Below are 17,079 nucleotides of genomic sequence, written 5' to 3' on the forward strand. Positions count from 1 at the left end.
TACAGCAACCCTGTGAGGGGAGTTGGGCTGAGAGAGAGGGACTGGCCCAGGGTCACCCAGCCAGCTTTCGTGCCTGAGGCGGGACTAGAACTCTCCTACCACACCTGATTGGCTCTTGGGCTGAGAGAGAGGGACTGGCCCAGGGTCACCCAGCCGGCTTTCGTGCCTGAGGCGGGACTAGAACTCTCCTACCACGCCTGATTGGCTCTTGGGCTGAGAGAGAGGGACTGGCCCAAGGTCACCCAGCCGGCTTTCGTGCCTGAGGCGGGACTAGAACTCTCATACCACGCCTGATTGGCTCTTGGGCTGAGAGAGAGGGACTGGCCCAAGGTCACCCAGCTGGCTTTCGTGCCTGAGGCGGGACTAGAACTCTCCTACCACGCCTGATTGGCTCTTGGGCTGAGAGGGAGGGACTGGCCCAAGGTCACCCAGCCGGCTTTCGTGCCTGAGGCGGGACTAGAACTCTCCTACCACGCCTGATTGGCTCTTGGGCTGAGAGAGAGGGACTGGCCCAGGGTCACCCAGCCAGCTTTCGTGCCTGAGGCGGGACTAGAACTCTCCTACCACACCTGATTGGCTCTTGGGCTGAGAGAGAGGGACTGGCCCAGGGTCACCCAGCCAGCTTTCGTGCCTGAGGCGGGACTAGAACTCTCCTACCACACCTGATTGGCTCTTGGGCTGAGAGAGAGGGACTGGCCCAGGGTCACCCAGCCGGCTTTCGTGCCTGAGGCGGGACTAGAACTCTCCTACCACACCTGATTGGCTCTTGGGCTGAGAGGGACTGGCCCAAGGTCACCCAGCCGGCTTTCGTGCCTGAGGCGGGACTAGAACTCTCATACCACGCCTGATTGGCTCTTGGGCTGAGAGAGAGGGACTGGCCCAAGGTCACCCAGCTGGCTTTCGTGCCTGAGGCGGGACTAGAACTCTCCTACCACGCCTGATTGGCTCTTGGGCTGAGAGGGAGGGACTGGCCCAAGGTCACCCAGCCGGCTTTCGTGCCTGAGGCGGGACTAGAACTCTCCTACCACGCCTGATTGGCTCTTGGCTGAGAGGGAGGGACTGGCCCAAGGTCACCCAGCCGGCTTTTGTGCCTGAGGCGGGACTAGAACTCTCCTACCACGCCTGATTGGCTCTTGGGCTGAGAGAGAGGGACTGGCCCAAGGTCGCCCAGCCAGCTTTCATGCCAAAGTGGGACTAGAACTCACACCCTCCTGGTTTCTAGCCTGGTGCCTGAACCACGAGACCAAACGGGCCATTCTTGTGGTGTACCTGACTAGCTTTTATTCAAGGTTACAGCTGAGGTGGCTGATTTAGTTGAATTGTAATTCTTTTAATTCATTGACTATATTAGTGCTGTGGAAGAGCTCAATTATAGCTTCAAAGACATGGCCAGGTGCTGACTGGAACAGACCACAAACTTGCTCATGTGCAAGCTTCAAGTTAAGCTAAAGAAGAAGAAGAAAGCCAGTCAGTTTCCACAATCAGATCTTGAACATATACCCACCATTTTCAAGGAGAACTTCAGGAATTGCTTTGAAGTCCTGAACTTCATTGATAGAGAACAAGAGGAATTATGGAACGGACTTAAAAGAAATTGTTAAAGATGAATGTGAAAAGAGACTGCCAAAAATGAAGAAAGAGAAGAAAATGAACTGGATGTCAGAGCAAACTCTGGAAATTGCCAAGAAGAGAAGCCAAAGCCAAGAAAGATAAAAATCTCGGAAAGGAACTTAACAGAGTTTCAAAGAGCTGTTACAAGAGGCAAGGAGCAGTATTACAACATCTGTAAAGACAATGAAGATGGAAACAGACATGGAAAAACTGTGTTTCAAAAGATCTCTGAATTCAGGAGGAGGTTCCAACCTTGAATTGTTACGCTAAAGGATGCCAGTGGACGGACAGTAACCGATTCAAAGGAGATCAAAGGAATGGAAGGAGTATACTGAAACACCATACAGCAGAGGTGTCAACATCCAAGATACCTTACAAGATATTCCTTAATTACAAGAACCTGTAGTACTAGAAGATGAAGTTAGATCAGCACTCTGGTCATTACCAAGTCAGAAGGCTACAGGAACTGATGGAATACCACTGAAATATGGCAAGCAACAGAAGAATCAGTCAAGGTTCTCACCAAGCTGTGCCAGCAAATCTGGAGAACGACACAGCCAACCAATTGGAAGAGGTCAATCTACATTCCAACACAAAAAAGGAGACTTAACAGAGTGTATCAACTATCATACAATATCATTAATTTCACATGATAGCAAAATAACAGGATCATCCAACACAGATTAGAGCCCTACATGGAAAAAGAGATGCCCGATGTTCAAGCTGGCTTTAGAAAAGGCCAAGGAACATGAGACATTATTGCTGATGCACGCTGAATAATTGAGAAAGCCAAAGAATATCAAAAAGAAATCAGTATGTGCGCTTCATAGATTTTAGAAAAGCTTTTGATTGTGTCAATCATGTCAAGCTGTGGAAATGCTTAGAAAAATGGGAATCCCAGAACATCTCATTGTCCTCTGAGAAACATACAGAGGTCAGGAAGCCACAGTATGGACAAAACATGGCAGAACAGACTGGCTCCAGGTTGGCAAAGGAGTGCAGCAAGGCTGCATACTCTCCCCTTATTCAACCTGCATGCTGAATATATATTAAGGGAAGCTGGATTGGAAGAGGACGAGCGTGGTTTTAAAACTGGAGGAAGAAATGTCAATAATCTAGGCTATGCTGATGACACTATCCTGCTAGCCAAAAATGCAAAGAATCTGCAAGCTAAAAGAGCACAGTGAAAAAATGGGACTAAAATTAAATATAAAGACAACCAATCTAAAGACAGCAGGTAGAACCACCAGCTTTATAACTGACAATTAAGATATTAAAGTGGTGGAGGGCTTCTGCCTTTTAGTCTCAACCATCAACAATAAGGAAGCAGCAGTCAAGAAATACACCGCTGACTAGCACTCAGCAGAGGAGCCCTGAAGGCCTCGAGATGCCGTGATGGGTCTATACCTACACAGATCACAATCGTGTAAGCCATGGTATTTCCTGTGACACTGTATGGAAGTGGAAACTGGACTTTGAAGAAGCAGAATAGGAAGAGTATTGGTGCCCTTAAACTTTCGTGTTGGAGAAGACTCCTGAGAATACTGTGGACAGCCAAGGAAACAAACCAATGAATCATCAAACAAATCAGCCCAGAGTTCTCACTCAAGGGACAAATGACCAGGTTCAAATTATCCTCCTCTGGACACCTTATGTGAAGACCCGGCTCTCTAGAAAAGGCTCTGATGTGGGAAAGATGGAAAGAAAGAGGACGACCAGCAGCGAAGGGGAGGGACTCAGTTACAGTGGCGATGGGGGCACCATTGAAGAACTGAAGAACCAGGTTAGGGATAGATCGTCATGGAGAAAATTAATCTATGTGGCTGCTAGGACTCAAAAATGACTTGAAGGCACATAATCTATCAATCAAAAATTCATTTAAATTTAAAATATTTCAAGCCATTCTGCTTTCAGGAAAGGGGAGGTAAAGCATTCAGAAATGAATGCAACAGGCTGGTCAGGAAGTTCCAAGCCCATTTTGGAGTTGTAACAGCTAGAAACATACTTTTAACAGTAATACAGGAGCTGAGATTTTCAGAATGTGGTGGTTCCATCTTGATAAGAATCAGATGGTTGCCCCATGATGTTTTGGCTAATATCAACTGAGTTAAGAAAAAGTTCCGGGATGTACATGATGCTAAGTTAGGACTTTAAAAAAAAAAAAGCTATTGAACAGGCCGTAACAGCCTCATTCGCACATAACACAAAGCTAAAATAGGTGGACTGACATCTTGAACCAAGTTAAAACCAAATATGGCTTAGTTTTACAGGAATCAGGTGAAAGAGTAGGTTCTCTCCATATGAACACAGCTAGTGGCTGTATTGCCCCTCTGCTATTGACAGAAGCACCCTGGAATATATTATCTTCAATACAGAGGAAGGCCAAGCAAAAATGACATTTTGTCCCCGCTTCGGGCTGGGGGATTCATGGATATTTCCACTTTTCGCTCTGCCTTAAGATCTACAACAGACCCTTCTGTTGCCCCCCTAACCCCCGGCATCCCTCTACAGTGGCGTAGAAACAATACATTCCAGGAAGCAGTTGATTCCCTGTCCACTTGGCTCCCTTTTTTTCTGACAGTTATAATCTTGAACGCAAATACAAAACGAAAGCAGCAATATTTCGTTAAACCCAACTTCCAATGGGGAGGATTGTTTTTCAACAGAAGCCCATGAAAGCTTTGAGCTGCAAAGGGAGGGAAGAGTCAGGCTGGATGACCAAGGCCTTGAGCAACCCAGTAGAGGGAAGGCCAGTTGGAGGAGTTCCCATTACGAAGTTTGTAACTGTTAAGTCAATGACTGGGATGGCAGGAGGATTCCAAGCCTGTTCCTCCCACGGGATCATCCAGTGTTTTGCTCCCCGACTGCCAACCCTCTGCCCAGCACTCTGAGGCCCCAGTGATGCTCCTGGCATCCTTCTGAATGCACTTCTCTGAAGGGTCTTTATTTCTGGTGGTTGCGGGTACAGTGGCCTGGCGGGGGCAGATTCCTGCCTCTCCCTTTTCCTCGGGAGTAACTGTTGACTGCTGCCTCCTTGTAGGAAAACTTGACTGCCGCCTCCCGCACACCCTCCCCCAAGGGCAGCTGGTTGCTGGACGTGCGATGAAAGGCAGGGCTGTCTCTGCGGGCGGTGGGAGAGTTCCGAGGTCTGTTTCGGGCTGCGCTTCCCACAGGGCTGCTGTTGGTCGGAGGCCTGGAAGCCTGTCCCTGAAAGCTGGTCCCTCCAGGGTACCTGTAAAAGGAGCAGTCATAGAGGCAGACAGGAGAGAGCCTGCCCCCCTTTCTAACAAACCCCCGAAACATCCTGTGTTTTTGAAGCCCCACAGGCCAGCCCACTCACCCTGTAGGAGGACCCATCGCACCGCCTTGGGGACCAGGTTTTTCAGCAAACTGAATCCACAGCTGGGTTGGAAGTGCAAACTACGGAAAGAGGAATTCCCTGTTAGGCGTCAGTATCCTAGAGAGGGAAGGAAGGTACTTCTGTTGACTCTATCCAAGGTTTCCAGTCAGACAGTAGCATCTTGTGTCTTGAAGAACGGTCAGGGACAAATGAATCCCTTGGAATTCACCTCTGGCTGAACATTTTGTCTAGGGAAAGAGAGAGATTCTCCACACATTTCTAGAAAGAGAGGATTCCGCCTTAGTGATCACAGTAACTCTGCTACTCAAAAGCCCACTGGGGAGAGATCCTTCTGAAGTCTTCCGTGGGGATTTAATGGGAATGTGGGCAGCCAGGGAGGCTGCCGGCTATTCGAGGGAGACACGGGCAGGCAGGGATGCTGTGGACTGCCGGAGACAGGATGGTACCGTGAAAGGGATGGACATTCGCACACAACTCAATGGGAACCCTGCAGGTTTAGTGACTGGGCTGCTGCTTTGACAGATATTTGCAAGTTTATTTAATTTTTATCCCTTTATTATTTTTACAAATAACTCAAGGCGAGGAACATAGCTCATACTCCTTCCTCCTCCTGTTTTCCCCACAACGACAACCCTGTGAGGTGAGTTGGGCTGAGAGAGAGTGACTGGCCCAAGCCAGCTTTCTTGCCTAAGGCGGGACTAGAACTCACAGCCTCCTGGTTTCTAGCCCGGTGCCTTAACCACTAGACCAAACTGGCTCTCTTACAGACCACAAAGAAGCCCCCAGTGGTTTTCTTTCACCCACAGGAAAGTCAAACCCTGTGTTGCTCTCTGTACTTCTTGCGGCTTGGGAACCATGGTGTTTTCTCATGGCACCTGCTGTCCAAGTGGCTGATAGCTTGGTGCCTTATGCCCCTCCCCACCCCGCCCCGGTGCCCTGGGCACTCCCACGTACCTTCTGTGCCTCCTGCTGGGCTTCCTTCATTTTGGATATAGCGCTTCGGAGACGCGAGTTCTCTTCCTCCAGGATGCTGATGCGGATGTTGTTGGCTTGGAGCTGTTTCCCCATGTCTTCCATGATATTTCCGGTGGCTGCAAAGAAGCAAATGAAGCTGGAAACCATGCCCAAGTGGAAGGACTTCTTGGGATTGCCGTGCCGAAAGAGATGGCTGGAAGGTCCTGGGCTGACCCTTCGCATAAGAGTGGCCTGCTGCCCTCCAGGGAAAAAGAGGTTTTGCTGTGGTTTGAGGCATTCTACAGTGGTGGGCTGGCCCTTAGCACAGACTCAGGTAGCCAATACAACTGACATCCTCACAGATGGTGCACTCTGCCCCATTCAGAGTTCACCACTAAACTTACTCCATCCTCTCTTCTTCTCTACAATATATGAGTAAGAACACGGACCGACCTGATGTGGTTATTGCAAGGATTACTGTGGTGATGCGGGCGAAGTGCTTTGAATACCCCAAAAGAACCGTGTATGGGTTTGCCATAGCAGGAGCCTTTTCTCTGCCAGAACCTTGAGTAATCTCTGATTGGGGTTCACCCATCGCACCAAGTCGCAATGGCCGGGACTCATGCAATGTGCTAAGTCAAAAGCAAACCGTATGATGGCTTCGTGAACAACATACATGAATCAGTACGAATGAATGAAGGTTTGGGATTGAGTATGGTTGACTTCAGTGGCTGTTCAGCAAAATTATTCAGGAGGAAGAGACTTTCTGGGCTGAAATGCACCCAACTTCAACTTTTCCTAAGCGTAAGTAAAGGTAAAGGCTTCCCTTGACATGAAGTCCAGTCGTGTCCGACTCTAGGGGGTGGTGCTCATCTCCGTCTCAAAGCCGAAGAGCCGGCATTTGTCCGTAGACACTTCCATGGTCGTGTGGCCGGCATGACTACACGGAACGCCGTTACCTGCCTGCCGAATCGGTACCTATTAATCTACTCACATTGGCATGTTTTCGAACTGCTCGGTTGGCAGGAGCTGGGACTAGCAACGGGAGCTCACCCGTCATGCGGATTCGAACTGCCGACCTTCCGATCGGCAAGCTCAGCAGCTCAGCGGTTTAACCCGCAGCGCCACCGTGTTCCTAAGTGTAGGCATCTTTTAAAAAATAATCCCTTGGATGCCCACTGGTTTTTCTCCTTAATAATGTCCCTTCTGACGAGTCACCATCTTTCCTGTTCTACAGAGGAGGCACTACATTTAGGCTGAAATGAGTTTTGGTGCCGTGTTCTGGGCTATAATGATGCTTATCTGATTGGGCATAGCATGTCTTAAAAACACAGCAACTGTGTTTTGTTAACCCAGGTTAACCTTGAGTGGTGAGAACTCAGCCAGTCCCCCTGGTCTGATCCCAGGTCACAGCTCTTAATTGGTGCTTCGCTTCAGCCTGGGGCTTACCTTCAAACTGGGTCTCGACAGGGAGGTGAAGATCTGGGAAGAACACCAACAGTTTCTCTTTCTCCTTCATCTCGTGGTTCAGCTCTCCTAGCTCAGAGATGGTCCTCTGCAGTTCGGATGCAGAGTGCTCCAAGCTCAGCTTCTCCTGCTTCAGTTTCTCGGTAACCTTCTGGGCAGAGAGAGCAGGGCAGGTCAGCTTGCAAGCTCCCTGAATGATACAGCAGAGGGAGGTGGAGGCTAAGCCTAGCCTCAGAACTAGCCAGGCATGTGATCAATGGGTGCCTGGTTTGGTAAGCTAAAGCCAAATAAACCACACTTCCCCAGACCTTCTGGGCCTCCAGCTGGCCTTGGACCTCCCACTTCTCCTCCTGGATCTCCTTCAGCCGCTCCCTCATCATCTGCTGTTCATCCTCCCCGTCAGCCAGGCTGGTCTTCAGCTGCTCGCATTCTTGGTCCAGGCTATCCAGCTGCTGCGTTAGGTTCTGTTGCTTGGCCTGGAGGGACTGCAGGGGGAGACGGAGGGACCGTTATGGGGCCGAAATCCAAGTCAAAAGCGGCCATCCTCAATGGGTCAGCTAACTGCTCTTTGTTTCCTGCAAGCTGCCTCAAGAGCTATCACAGAAAGTCAAGTCTCCCTCAAACTGAACTCAGCTCCGGGGGGTTTCACGGACACAGCACACTTTCCTTGGCAAGAATGCTGGGGTGGTTTTTCATTCCTTCTTCCATTTCTCAGTCTCTCTCACAATCCTGAAACTTCCTGGGGGTCTCCCTTCCAAATACTAGCCATGCAAAATGTTCACGAGAAAAGGGAAGGACACACCTCCACCTTGGCCAACGGATGAGACCAGCACCCCCGCCGCCCGCCCGCCCTCACCTCACCTCTTTGTGCTGGAGCAGGCTGTCTCCTCTGGCCCTTTCCTTGTTGAGGTCAGTGGTGGTCCAGCTCAGCTGCTGCTCCACTCTCTGCAGCTGGCTAGAAAGTGCCTCCAGCTGCTCCTCCCGCTTGACTACCTCGCTCTTGGCCACCATCTTGGACCTCATCTCCTGCTGCAGATCACTCCTGGCCTGTTCTGTGAAAGGCACAACAGGTCAGGAGCCTGGGGGGAAACAACGGAATCAAGAGGCGCATCTCGGATCCCAGGCAGACCCCCAAGGCCCCTTCTTACGTGTGCGCAAATGCAGATGCAACAGGGGTTACATTCCAAGACGGCGCCTGCTAGCTCAGACTCAAAAGTTTAAGTGACGGTACACCAGACCATAAGGGTAGTGATTTTTTTAAAGATGGGTTTCTCAAGGCTGCCTCGTGCATGCAGATTTGGAATCAGGGCCCTTGGAGTTCAAAGCGATTTCTGCCCTGGAGCATTTAGGAACGCTGTCTTAATGCATCTTTTTCTTCAACTGTGCTTATGAGTTTGAAGAGCTTTCCGATATTTATAAGACCGAATTATGTGATTATTTATTAAAGTATTCATGTAGTTGTTATAAGGCAGACATAGTAACATAGCAATTATAGTACAAAGAGATTAAGATATGCGTACAGGTAATCCTTGCTTAACGAGTGCAATGTTCAGTGACTCTTCAAAGTCACAACAGCGCTGAAAAATTAACTTCACAAGTGGTCCTCAAACTTACAACCGTCACCACGTCCCCATGGTCACATGATCAAAATTCGGGCACTTCGCAACTGGCATGCATTTATAACTATCACAGCATTCTGCAGTCACATGATCATCATTTGTGAGCTTCCAAGCTGGCTTCCAATAAGCAGAGTCAATGGAGAAACCGGCAGTGAAATCACAAGTTGCGATCACATAATGTCTTGCTTGAAAATGTTGACTACCGGTAGGGACGTGGTGGACTGAACAGCTGTGTCCGCAGGCTCCACGGGCAGAACTGATAATGTGGCAGGTTTTTTTGGGCTCAGGCAGGTTTTTCCAGATGGCCTGGTGCGTTTTCCTGGACAAAGAAAACGCTCGGAATCATCCCATCTGTCCTCCAGTACGGAGACTTGCAGCCAGAGGATCGCAAACAATATTAGCGTTAATCTGGTAAGAGCTCCAGGAGTCTAGGACATCACCATTTCCAAGCCGCACTGTAAGGACACTAAGATCAGCCACCCCGTTTCTAAATCATCCAATTTGTGTTATTTTTTTCAAGTTTATGTACCTAAGAGGCTTTCTACAGCAAGGAGAAGCAGGCTGTCTTGGTGCTTATCATTACTTTTGGGGATTAATTTTTAATTTTTTTTTTAAGTTTTGGCTTGTTTCCCATCCAAATATTAAGGCGGATTGAAAGTAAATATTTGTCTCCCTATTATTAATTTTCTACTGAATTTGAAGATTTTAATATTTTCCTACACGTTGAATCTGCTGTTTTGAACCTTCAGCTTTCTGCTGCTATTTGCCCTGGGGAACTGCCTGTTATCGTACTTTTACTTGCGTAAACACATTTCAGAAACTTTCTATTACCTCCTACTTTCACTGGTTAAGTATCTAGGGGGCACCATAATCTACTGTGTGAGACATGGAGGATTTCAAGCAGACTTTCTCAGAGTTCCATTGAGACCTTAAGCAGATTCTTTTTGATTCTTGTCAAGTTATTATGCAAGATATTCAGGATGTTGTAGAAAATATCAGCTCTAAAATGTGTCATCTGGTTGGGGATGTCATGGAAGAAATTGAAGAGCTCAACAGTGACAGATATGTTTCTCCTAACAGCGAGATTGAGGCTTCTGTTGAAATGCCAAATGATGACCAGGTAGTCAAGGTGAAGAAATTAAAGGGACAGATTGAATTGCAAACCATAAATGGAATTGGCTTTCTGATGGAATGTTATGGGAAGGAAGGGGTTCTTATCTATGGGAGGTTTTCTGCTGAGAAGTCAGAGTTTTTAAGGGGGGCAGCTGGGCTGTTTGATCTCTTTGTGAAAAATGCTTTGTGTGTATTGTGGAGATATGTGAATGCTCTGGTTTATTTTGAAGTGGGGTAACGGTTTGAAAATGTTCATCTGGATTGCTTTTAAGGTTTGTTTGATTTCATTCCTCTTTAATGATTTGGATTAAGATTAATAAGGTGTAATAATAAATGTTGAGTTTTAGGTTTAACATGATTAAGACTGTTATAATTGTAGTATTATTAATTATAAGGGCAGAAAATTTATGTGCTTTTTAGTTTGATCTTTATTATAGTGGACAGAAACGTATAGAATAGTGATAGGAAGGAAATAAATAAGGGTTGTTTCTGGGGGGGAAATTGTTTATATATTTTAATTTAATGTAAGGGGAGGAAGCAATTGTATTTAGTGATTTTTAAATGTGCTAATGGAATGATTTATAGAAATAATGTGATCTTGGTTTAAGACAGAGCAAGGGATTAATTATGGAAAATTGTTGTAAAAAATTTTTTACAGGGCACTGTAAAAATTTACAGGGCACTGTAAAAAACCAAATCGTAAATGAAGATGAAAGGTCTTTGATGCCAGATGTGAAGTCTGGTTTAGGTGAGCCTCTGTGCAAAGACCAGGCCGCAGGACTTCTGCACAGATGAAATGGTTCAGCGAACTGTCTCCTCAAAAGGGGCTTAGTCTCCTTATTTTTAAAGTAAAAAAAGGTACGTCTATACCAATTTTCCCAAATTGGCCCCCTCCAGATGTGGTGGGAGCTCAGAATTCCCACTGGTTGGCTGCCTTATCAGATGATGGGAAGTCCAGTCCATCACACCCAGTGGACATCAAGTTGGGGAAGCCCAGTGCTTACCTCTTTACTTCACTTACCTACTATATTTAATAGACTGCCACTCTCCTGCTTTACAATATACATTAACATCCATCAGAACCCAACAAATAAAGTTAAATCAAAACCTGCTTGGCAAGTCAGAAGTTCTTCGGGTCTCCAGTAAACTTTACCTGAAGATAATAAGGACCAAACTGGGACCCTCTACAGGCCAAGCAGATGTTTACCCCCAGATTAAGTACTGCTTGCTACTTAAGGCTTAGGCAGTGGGGGCAGGGAGGGACATCACATGAATTATGATGTTGCATGCAAAGTACATAATTCGTGTCACTTGGGTGATGATGTAAGGATGCACACGACATCATTGTGGCTTCTACTGGGCACTTTATGTATGTATGTATGTATTCAATTTTTATCCCGCCTTTATTATTTCTATAAATAACTCAAAGCGGCTAACATACCTAATACTCCTTCCTCCTCCATCTTCCCCATACGCAACTCAGGGATCAAAATCCTGATTTGTTGTACGGGCTGAGCGTTGAGAATACAACAACAAAATGTGAAGTTTTTCAAATCTGGAAATGCCATCCCAGTTTAGTGTGCAGTTGCTCTTACCCAGTTCCTGGATGGTGGCTTCCTGGCCCCGAAGCTTTTCTTTCAAGGTGGAGAGATTTTTCTCCAAAGAAACAGCTCCTAAAAGAAGTCACATGGAAGACTCTTTAGGATAACACACTGAACCAGCGAGAAGGGGAAGCCGTTTTGAAAAGAGAGGAGCGATTCTGGACTGGGGACTGAGAGTGGAAAAATGCCATTCTGTCATTGCAAAAGGAAGCCATTCTCAATATCAACATTATCATTAGGATCATTATTATTTCTTCTTTATACTGGTGATGATGCTCAAACATCACCTTGGTTTCTGGAAGCATTAAAACTGGATTCCGGATGCTTGGGAACAAGCTGTGAAAGGGACAGGTTTTCTGCACTCAGCTCTTGATCCCATCTCAGCATTCCCAAGCAATTTCTCATCTCTCCCGAGGAAACGACAGCTCACTCTTTGAGAACCAGGAGAAGAGCTGACCTTCAAAAGCCTTCCCAACCTACATGCCTAAGCTTGGACCAGCATCAAAAAGTGGGGCTTAAAGAAAGAGACAGGAGAGATATTCACGGTTTTCAAGATCCTCCTTCGCCTTCTGCAGCTCGGCCATCAGTTGCTGGCCCTCCCTCTCTTGTTTTTGTAAGAGCAGCTTGGTCTGTTCCTTCTGTTGCTTCTGGGCATCTTTTTCCTTCTGCAGACAGCTGTCCAGGCCCTCCAGCTGCTTCTTCAGCTCATCCTTCTGCTTCTCAGACTCTGCCAATTCTCCTTTCAAAGGATTGACGAGTCCCATCAGCATGTGGATATGTTTATTGATCCGGGAGAGGTCCTTGTTCTGCTCGGTGGCCCAGTAGCTGATGTCGATGGCTGTGAGGGACTTGCCACCAAGGCTTTCCTCCACCATCTTGAGGAACTTGCCCAGGGAAGATGGGATGCTCAGGGTGGTACAGATGTCCATAATGGCCCTTCCCACTTCCTCGAGGCTGAACTGGGTGCTTTCACACGCATCGCAGGGCACCAAAGAGCTCTCAATTGTCTGGGAGTGGACACTCCGGACAGACAGAATAGCATTACAGGCTGACCTCTGAACAGAGCGGGCACTGAGGGTGTGGTCCAGCATCCTGCTGCTAGCGGAAGAAGCTAAAGGGGAAGATCGAAAGCTGGGCAAAGTCACATCTGACTCAGGAGACCCACTTTTTAGACGCCCATTCTCGGCTTTTGTAGCCTGGAAGGAACATTTTAGGCTAGAAGTGTTGTCATTGGAGTATTTTTTCTAGGCACAAAAGAAAAAGGCAGCCATTAGCTTCTTCGTATAAACCATGTATTGGTTTGTGTCTGCTGCATTAAACAAACAAATATAAATAATAAGTTCATCTTGCACTGTTACACAAATGTTGACAAACCATTTTGCATAAAATGGAAATTGAAATGAAATTGGGGGGGCAGGGGAGGGAACAAAGGAGAAGAGAAGTAGTCTGGGAACTGACATTATCGACAAAACAACTTCAGAATATTTGACTAAAATTACCAGAAAATCGTTTTTGCTGCTCTGTCAACACTCAGAACTGCATTCTATTGACAAACAGCATGCATCAGCAATCCATACCACAATTAAGTTTGCATGTTATGCTAAGCCATAATATGATGCTTTTGCTTTTGGCTTAGCCTGTTGCACAATTTATTGGGTTTACCCCAATAAATCAGGATTATACTATGGCTCAGCAAATGTGCGAACCAGGTCACAGCAGTGACCAATGCTCGTAAGCAAGGGCAATTTCTCCTTGCTATGGGTTCTGCAGCAATAAGGACTGACGGATCATGTTGTTTCGGGGCACTGCCCTGTTCAGCAGAAGGATTCTCTTCTCAGCTTTATCCCTGGGGTGTGGCCTGTGTACATTCAGAGGAGAAACTGCGAGGAAGGGAACCACACCTCTGGCTGCATAGGAGCAAATGAACATTTGCCTACCTCGGCTGCCAGCTGCTGATAAAGGGCCCCCAGTTTCAGCATACTGTTCCAGTACTTCCTTACAGCCAGCCCAACAGACATGGAAGGTCCTACTGCCCGGGAAGGGGGCACAGCTTCCTCGCTGATGAGGCCCTCAGTGTATCCCGTGAAGCTCTGGAGCAGCAACAGAAGCCTTTGTGGGACCAAAAGGAAATCTCATTTTCATTTCATGGCAAGCCCACACTCCACTTTTCCTTCCCAAAGGAAGCCCAACACAAGTAACACAATTCCAGAGCAAACAGTTTTTTTAAAAAAAAAAAGTTCATGGAAAGTTAAATGCAGTCATCAATGCAGGGGGCATAACAGCTCAATTAATAAACCTTATACTATTCACATGTGTTAGATCAATTTATTTTTTATTCAATTTGCTGGTGCCTGACTCCAAATGACTTTGGGTGGCTCACAAGACAATATAACAAAATAATAGGAGTGAGATTCAATTCACTCTGAATCATCACATTTTCCACTTTTGCTATGCCAGATCCCAGTTGGCCGTCTCTCGGGTGAGTATGAGGCCATCTCTAAAGCAGGACACCTTAACAACAGAAACAAAACAAAGTCACCAAACAATGAGGGTGCCATCAGTGCTGAGATGTATTAGCAGAGAGGCGAGTAATATGGCTATACAGGGCTTCAAAAATATTTTGGAAAAAGTGCCTCTGAGCATGTGTGGGTGTGAACATCATGCCTGTCTGCAGTCCTTTAAAGCAGCCCCATCTTCTCCGATAGAAAGCAGCAGATGCTCCTTGATCATTAAAATCTTACGGAATGACAATGCAGGTGGCAACCCAACCGCTCTCGTGCCATGCCCCCACACACCCCAGCCAGTCCACCAAGATTTTATTGTCTGTAATATCAAAGAACCTGACAGAAGGAGAACCAGTGGGAAAACTATCAGTTACCCATAAGGTGCCTCAGATTGAATGGATGCATCCAGAAATAAATGGGTGGTCACCGCAGAGTTAATAAAATACAAGATATGATCAGACCAGCATCCCCCGCAGGCCTCTAGCTGTCCTCCTCAGAGGTAGCTGAGATTCCCAAAGATTCTTCAAAGCTCTCTCCAAATGAATCCCACGCACGCTTACCCAGAAGCAAGTCCCCAGTGAATTCACTGGGGCTTAGCCCCAAAGAAGAGTGCATAAGGCTGCTGGAACAGATATATCCTTACCTGTCAATCACTAGTTCCAGAAGAACCACGTGGGAATGCTGTGTGAATTCAGGGTCACTCTCGACAAAATCATAATATTCCATCAAAGCCACCAAGTCCAGGTCACAGGACACTTTATCTGGAAATTTCCAGGAAGGAAAGCGCACTGCTCCAGCGTGAGAGAAAACGCTGATGACCGTCCCTTGGAGATCAGTGATGTCCTTCCGCAAACTTTCCATGCAGTTTTGGTTAATCAACAAACTCACCATGTTGCAACCCTGATGTCATTTGACCAATAAGTAAAGCGCGTGGGTCTTCAGACAGATGTTCCTGGAGAGAAGCAACTCATATAAGGACTGGCATGAAACTGGCATGAAACAGGAAACTGGGGAGGGAGTGGTCATAAAGAGAAAGTGGAAACTGAGGGGAAAATAAAGCATCTTTAAATTTTAATTAATAATAATTATTATTATTATTAGAGGAAAGCCTGTGGTCTTCCAGATGTCTCCGAACTACAGTTCCTAGTGTTCCAGTCAGCATCACCGACTTCGAGGAAAGCTGGAAGTGGGGCAGCATATAAATTTAATAAATTATTGTTGTTATTGTTGCTTTAGAAACTGGAGGGCTACAGATGGTCTAGCAAGAAGACACAGGTTTATTTTACTTTATATTGTTGCTGACCCATCCCAAAAGTGCCCAGTGACCTGAAATCGCATCCTGTAGAGCAATGTTTCTCAACCTTGGCTGGTTTAAGATGTGTGGACTTCAACTCCCAGGATCCCCCAGCCAGCACTGGCTGGAGAATTCTGGGAGATGAGTCCACACCTCTTAAAGTTGTCAAGGTTGAGAAACACTGCCTTAGGTTGTTAGATGCATGCATTAAACATGCCTCGCAGACACTTAAGTGCTACAGGAAAGATGAGGAGTGCTGGGGGCATTCATCTTACCTCCAGGTAGGTGGGGTTGACAGCCAGCACTCCCTAAGTTTTGATCCTGAAAGCTCCCAAAAGCACATGCCAGTGTCGGGCACCATCTGGCCGAGCTGCCCTTATACCTCCAAACCAGCCACACAAACACCCGGACCCTTTCTGAGTTTCATTAGGAAGGCTCTGATGGCTCTCCACAGCACGTGCTGCCAAGAAAGATGCCAGTGGGTGCCTGTTGCAATAAAGACTGGTGCCCTCCTCCCAGCTTGGATCCCAACTCCCATAATCCCCAGCTAGCATGGGCATTGTAGTTCACCACCTCAGGAAAACACCAGGCTAGGCTGGGCTGCTCTAGGCATTCCTCAATTAAGGAACTACATTGGAAAAAGGGGATAGATAGGCATGCTCCCTGGTGCCCTCCTGAAGTCCTGGGTTTTAATTGCCGGCCAGCATGAGCTCTCCTAAATATGATTTGCTATTGCCCCTAACTGCTGTCTGCCGGGAGAAAGAAAGCAAAGAGAAGGCGCTCTGCCCATGCTCAGAGGCACTCTCCCCAATGCCGCAGAAAAAGCCTCCCTCGGCATAGCAGCCGAGACTTATGGGCTCTCTGCCTCCCAGAGGCTCCCCCTAACTAAAGAGCGGGGAGGGGGCCACGGTGTGAAAGACTCACCTGCCGAAGAGTAGCCGCCACCGGCGGCTCTCGCCAGGCCCTGCGCAGACCTCCGCTGCCATGGCAACCCCCGTAAGCCTTCCCGGCGCACGCGCGGGTCGAGGCCCCGCCCCTTTAGAACGGGCGGCTAAGCTCCTCCCCCCGCCTGTCTGCAGGTGGGGAATTCCGAGTGACGTAATGGCCCTTGGAGCGCCGCGCGGTGGCGGGTGGTGCACGGAAGGGAGGAAGCCGTTTTACGCGCGTGGGGGCTTCCGGGAAACGACCCGGAACTTCCCCCTCGCCTGGGAAGTTGAGAAGCCGTCCCGGAAAAGGGCGAGGACTAACCCGTATCCTAAGACGAGCGCAGGGACGCGCGAGGAGGGCTTCCTGGTCGCCAGATAACGAGGCGGCCGGTGCATGAAGCCCCCAGCAGCCCCCGCGGGCTGGAGAGAGCCTTTCCCTCGGCTCTGGTGGCAGCGCCGAGCTAGCCCCGGCCGATCCCCGGCGCTAAGCAGGCCCCCATCGTCTCCTTTGGTCCCCGCAGGCGGCAGCACCTGGCCGGCCTCTCTGGGACCCGGAGTGGGCTGGGCTCGGGAGGCGTCTAAAAGGGATGCCCCCGGGCGCTGGATTGGGCCGCGGCTCTTGCCCTGGC

The 17,079-nt window shown here is 48.0% G+C and overlaps 2 protein-coding genes across 2 annotated transcripts; both read right to left on the bottom strand.

Moving 5' to 3' along the window:
* Nucleotides 1–4,479: 4,479 nt before the first annotated feature.
* LOC134505798 (coiled-coil domain-containing protein 157-like) lies at nucleotides 4,480–11,917 on the bottom strand. Its single transcript, XM_063315677.1, has 7 exons — nucleotides 11,721–11,917; nucleotides 8,255–8,445; nucleotides 7,702–7,878; nucleotides 7,376–7,544; nucleotides 5,927–6,063; nucleotides 4,952–5,031; nucleotides 4,480–4,843 (listed from the first exon to the last, which is right to left on the bottom strand). Exons 2-7 carry the CDS (start codon nucleotides 8,414–8,416, stop codon nucleotides 4,555–4,557), a joined length of 1,014 nt encoding a protein of 337 aa, XP_063171747.1. The 5' UTR covers nucleotides 8,417–8,445; nucleotides 11,721–11,917; the 3' UTR covers nucleotides 4,480–4,554.
* Nucleotides 11,918–12,175: 258 nt separating this feature from the next.
* On the bottom strand, nucleotides 12,176–15,214 carry CCDC157 (coiled-coil domain containing 157). The gene is made up of 3 exons (XM_063315676.1): nucleotides 14,874–15,214; nucleotides 13,664–13,835; nucleotides 12,176–12,970 (listed from the first exon to the last, which is right to left on the bottom strand). Exons 1-3 carry the CDS (start codon nucleotides 15,119–15,121, stop codon nucleotides 12,242–12,244), a joined length of 1,149 nt encoding a protein of 382 aa, XP_063171746.1. The 5' UTR covers nucleotides 15,122–15,214; the 3' UTR covers nucleotides 12,176–12,241.
* Between the last annotated feature and the right edge of the window lie 1,865 nt (nucleotides 15,215–17,079).

This window comes from Candoia aspera, chromosome 15 (assembly GCF_035149785.1).
Source record: "Candoia aspera isolate rCanAsp1 chromosome 15, rCanAsp1.hap2, whole genome shotgun sequence".
NCBI classification, from domain to species: Eukaryota; Metazoa; Chordata; class Lepidosauria; order Squamata; family Boidae; genus Candoia; species Candoia aspera.

What these genes read in the sequence shown, in the direction of transcription:
- LOC134505798 (XM_063315677.1), bottom strand. Translation starts at nt 8,416, where the DNA reads ATGAGGTCCAAGATGGTGGCCAAGAGCGAGGTAGTCAAGCGGGAGGAG. An exon ending in GCCTGCTCCAGCACAAAGAG is followed by an intron (nt 7,879 to 8,254) that starts GTGAGGTGAGGG and finishes CTCCCCCTGCAG; the next exon opens with TCCCTCCAGGCCAAGCAACA. An exon ending in CCCAGCAGGAGGCACAGAAG is followed by an intron (nt 5,032 to 5,926) that starts GTACGTGGGAGT and finishes CTCTTTCCGTAG; the next exon opens with TTTGCACTTCCAACCCAGCT.
- CCDC157 (XM_063315676.1), bottom strand. Translation starts at nt 15,121, where the DNA reads ATGGTGAGTTTGTTGATTAACCAAAACTGCATGGAAAGTTTGCGGAAG. An exon ending in CTGGAACTAGTGATTGACAG is followed by an intron (nt 13,836 to 14,873) that starts GTAAGGATATAT and finishes GGTCCCACAAAG; the next exon opens with GCTTCTGTTGCTGCTCCAGA. An exon ending in ATCAGCAGCTGGCAGCCGAG is followed by an intron (nt 12,971 to 13,663) that starts GTAGGCAAATGT and finishes TTTTGTGCCTAG; the next exon opens with AAAAAATACTCCAATGACAA.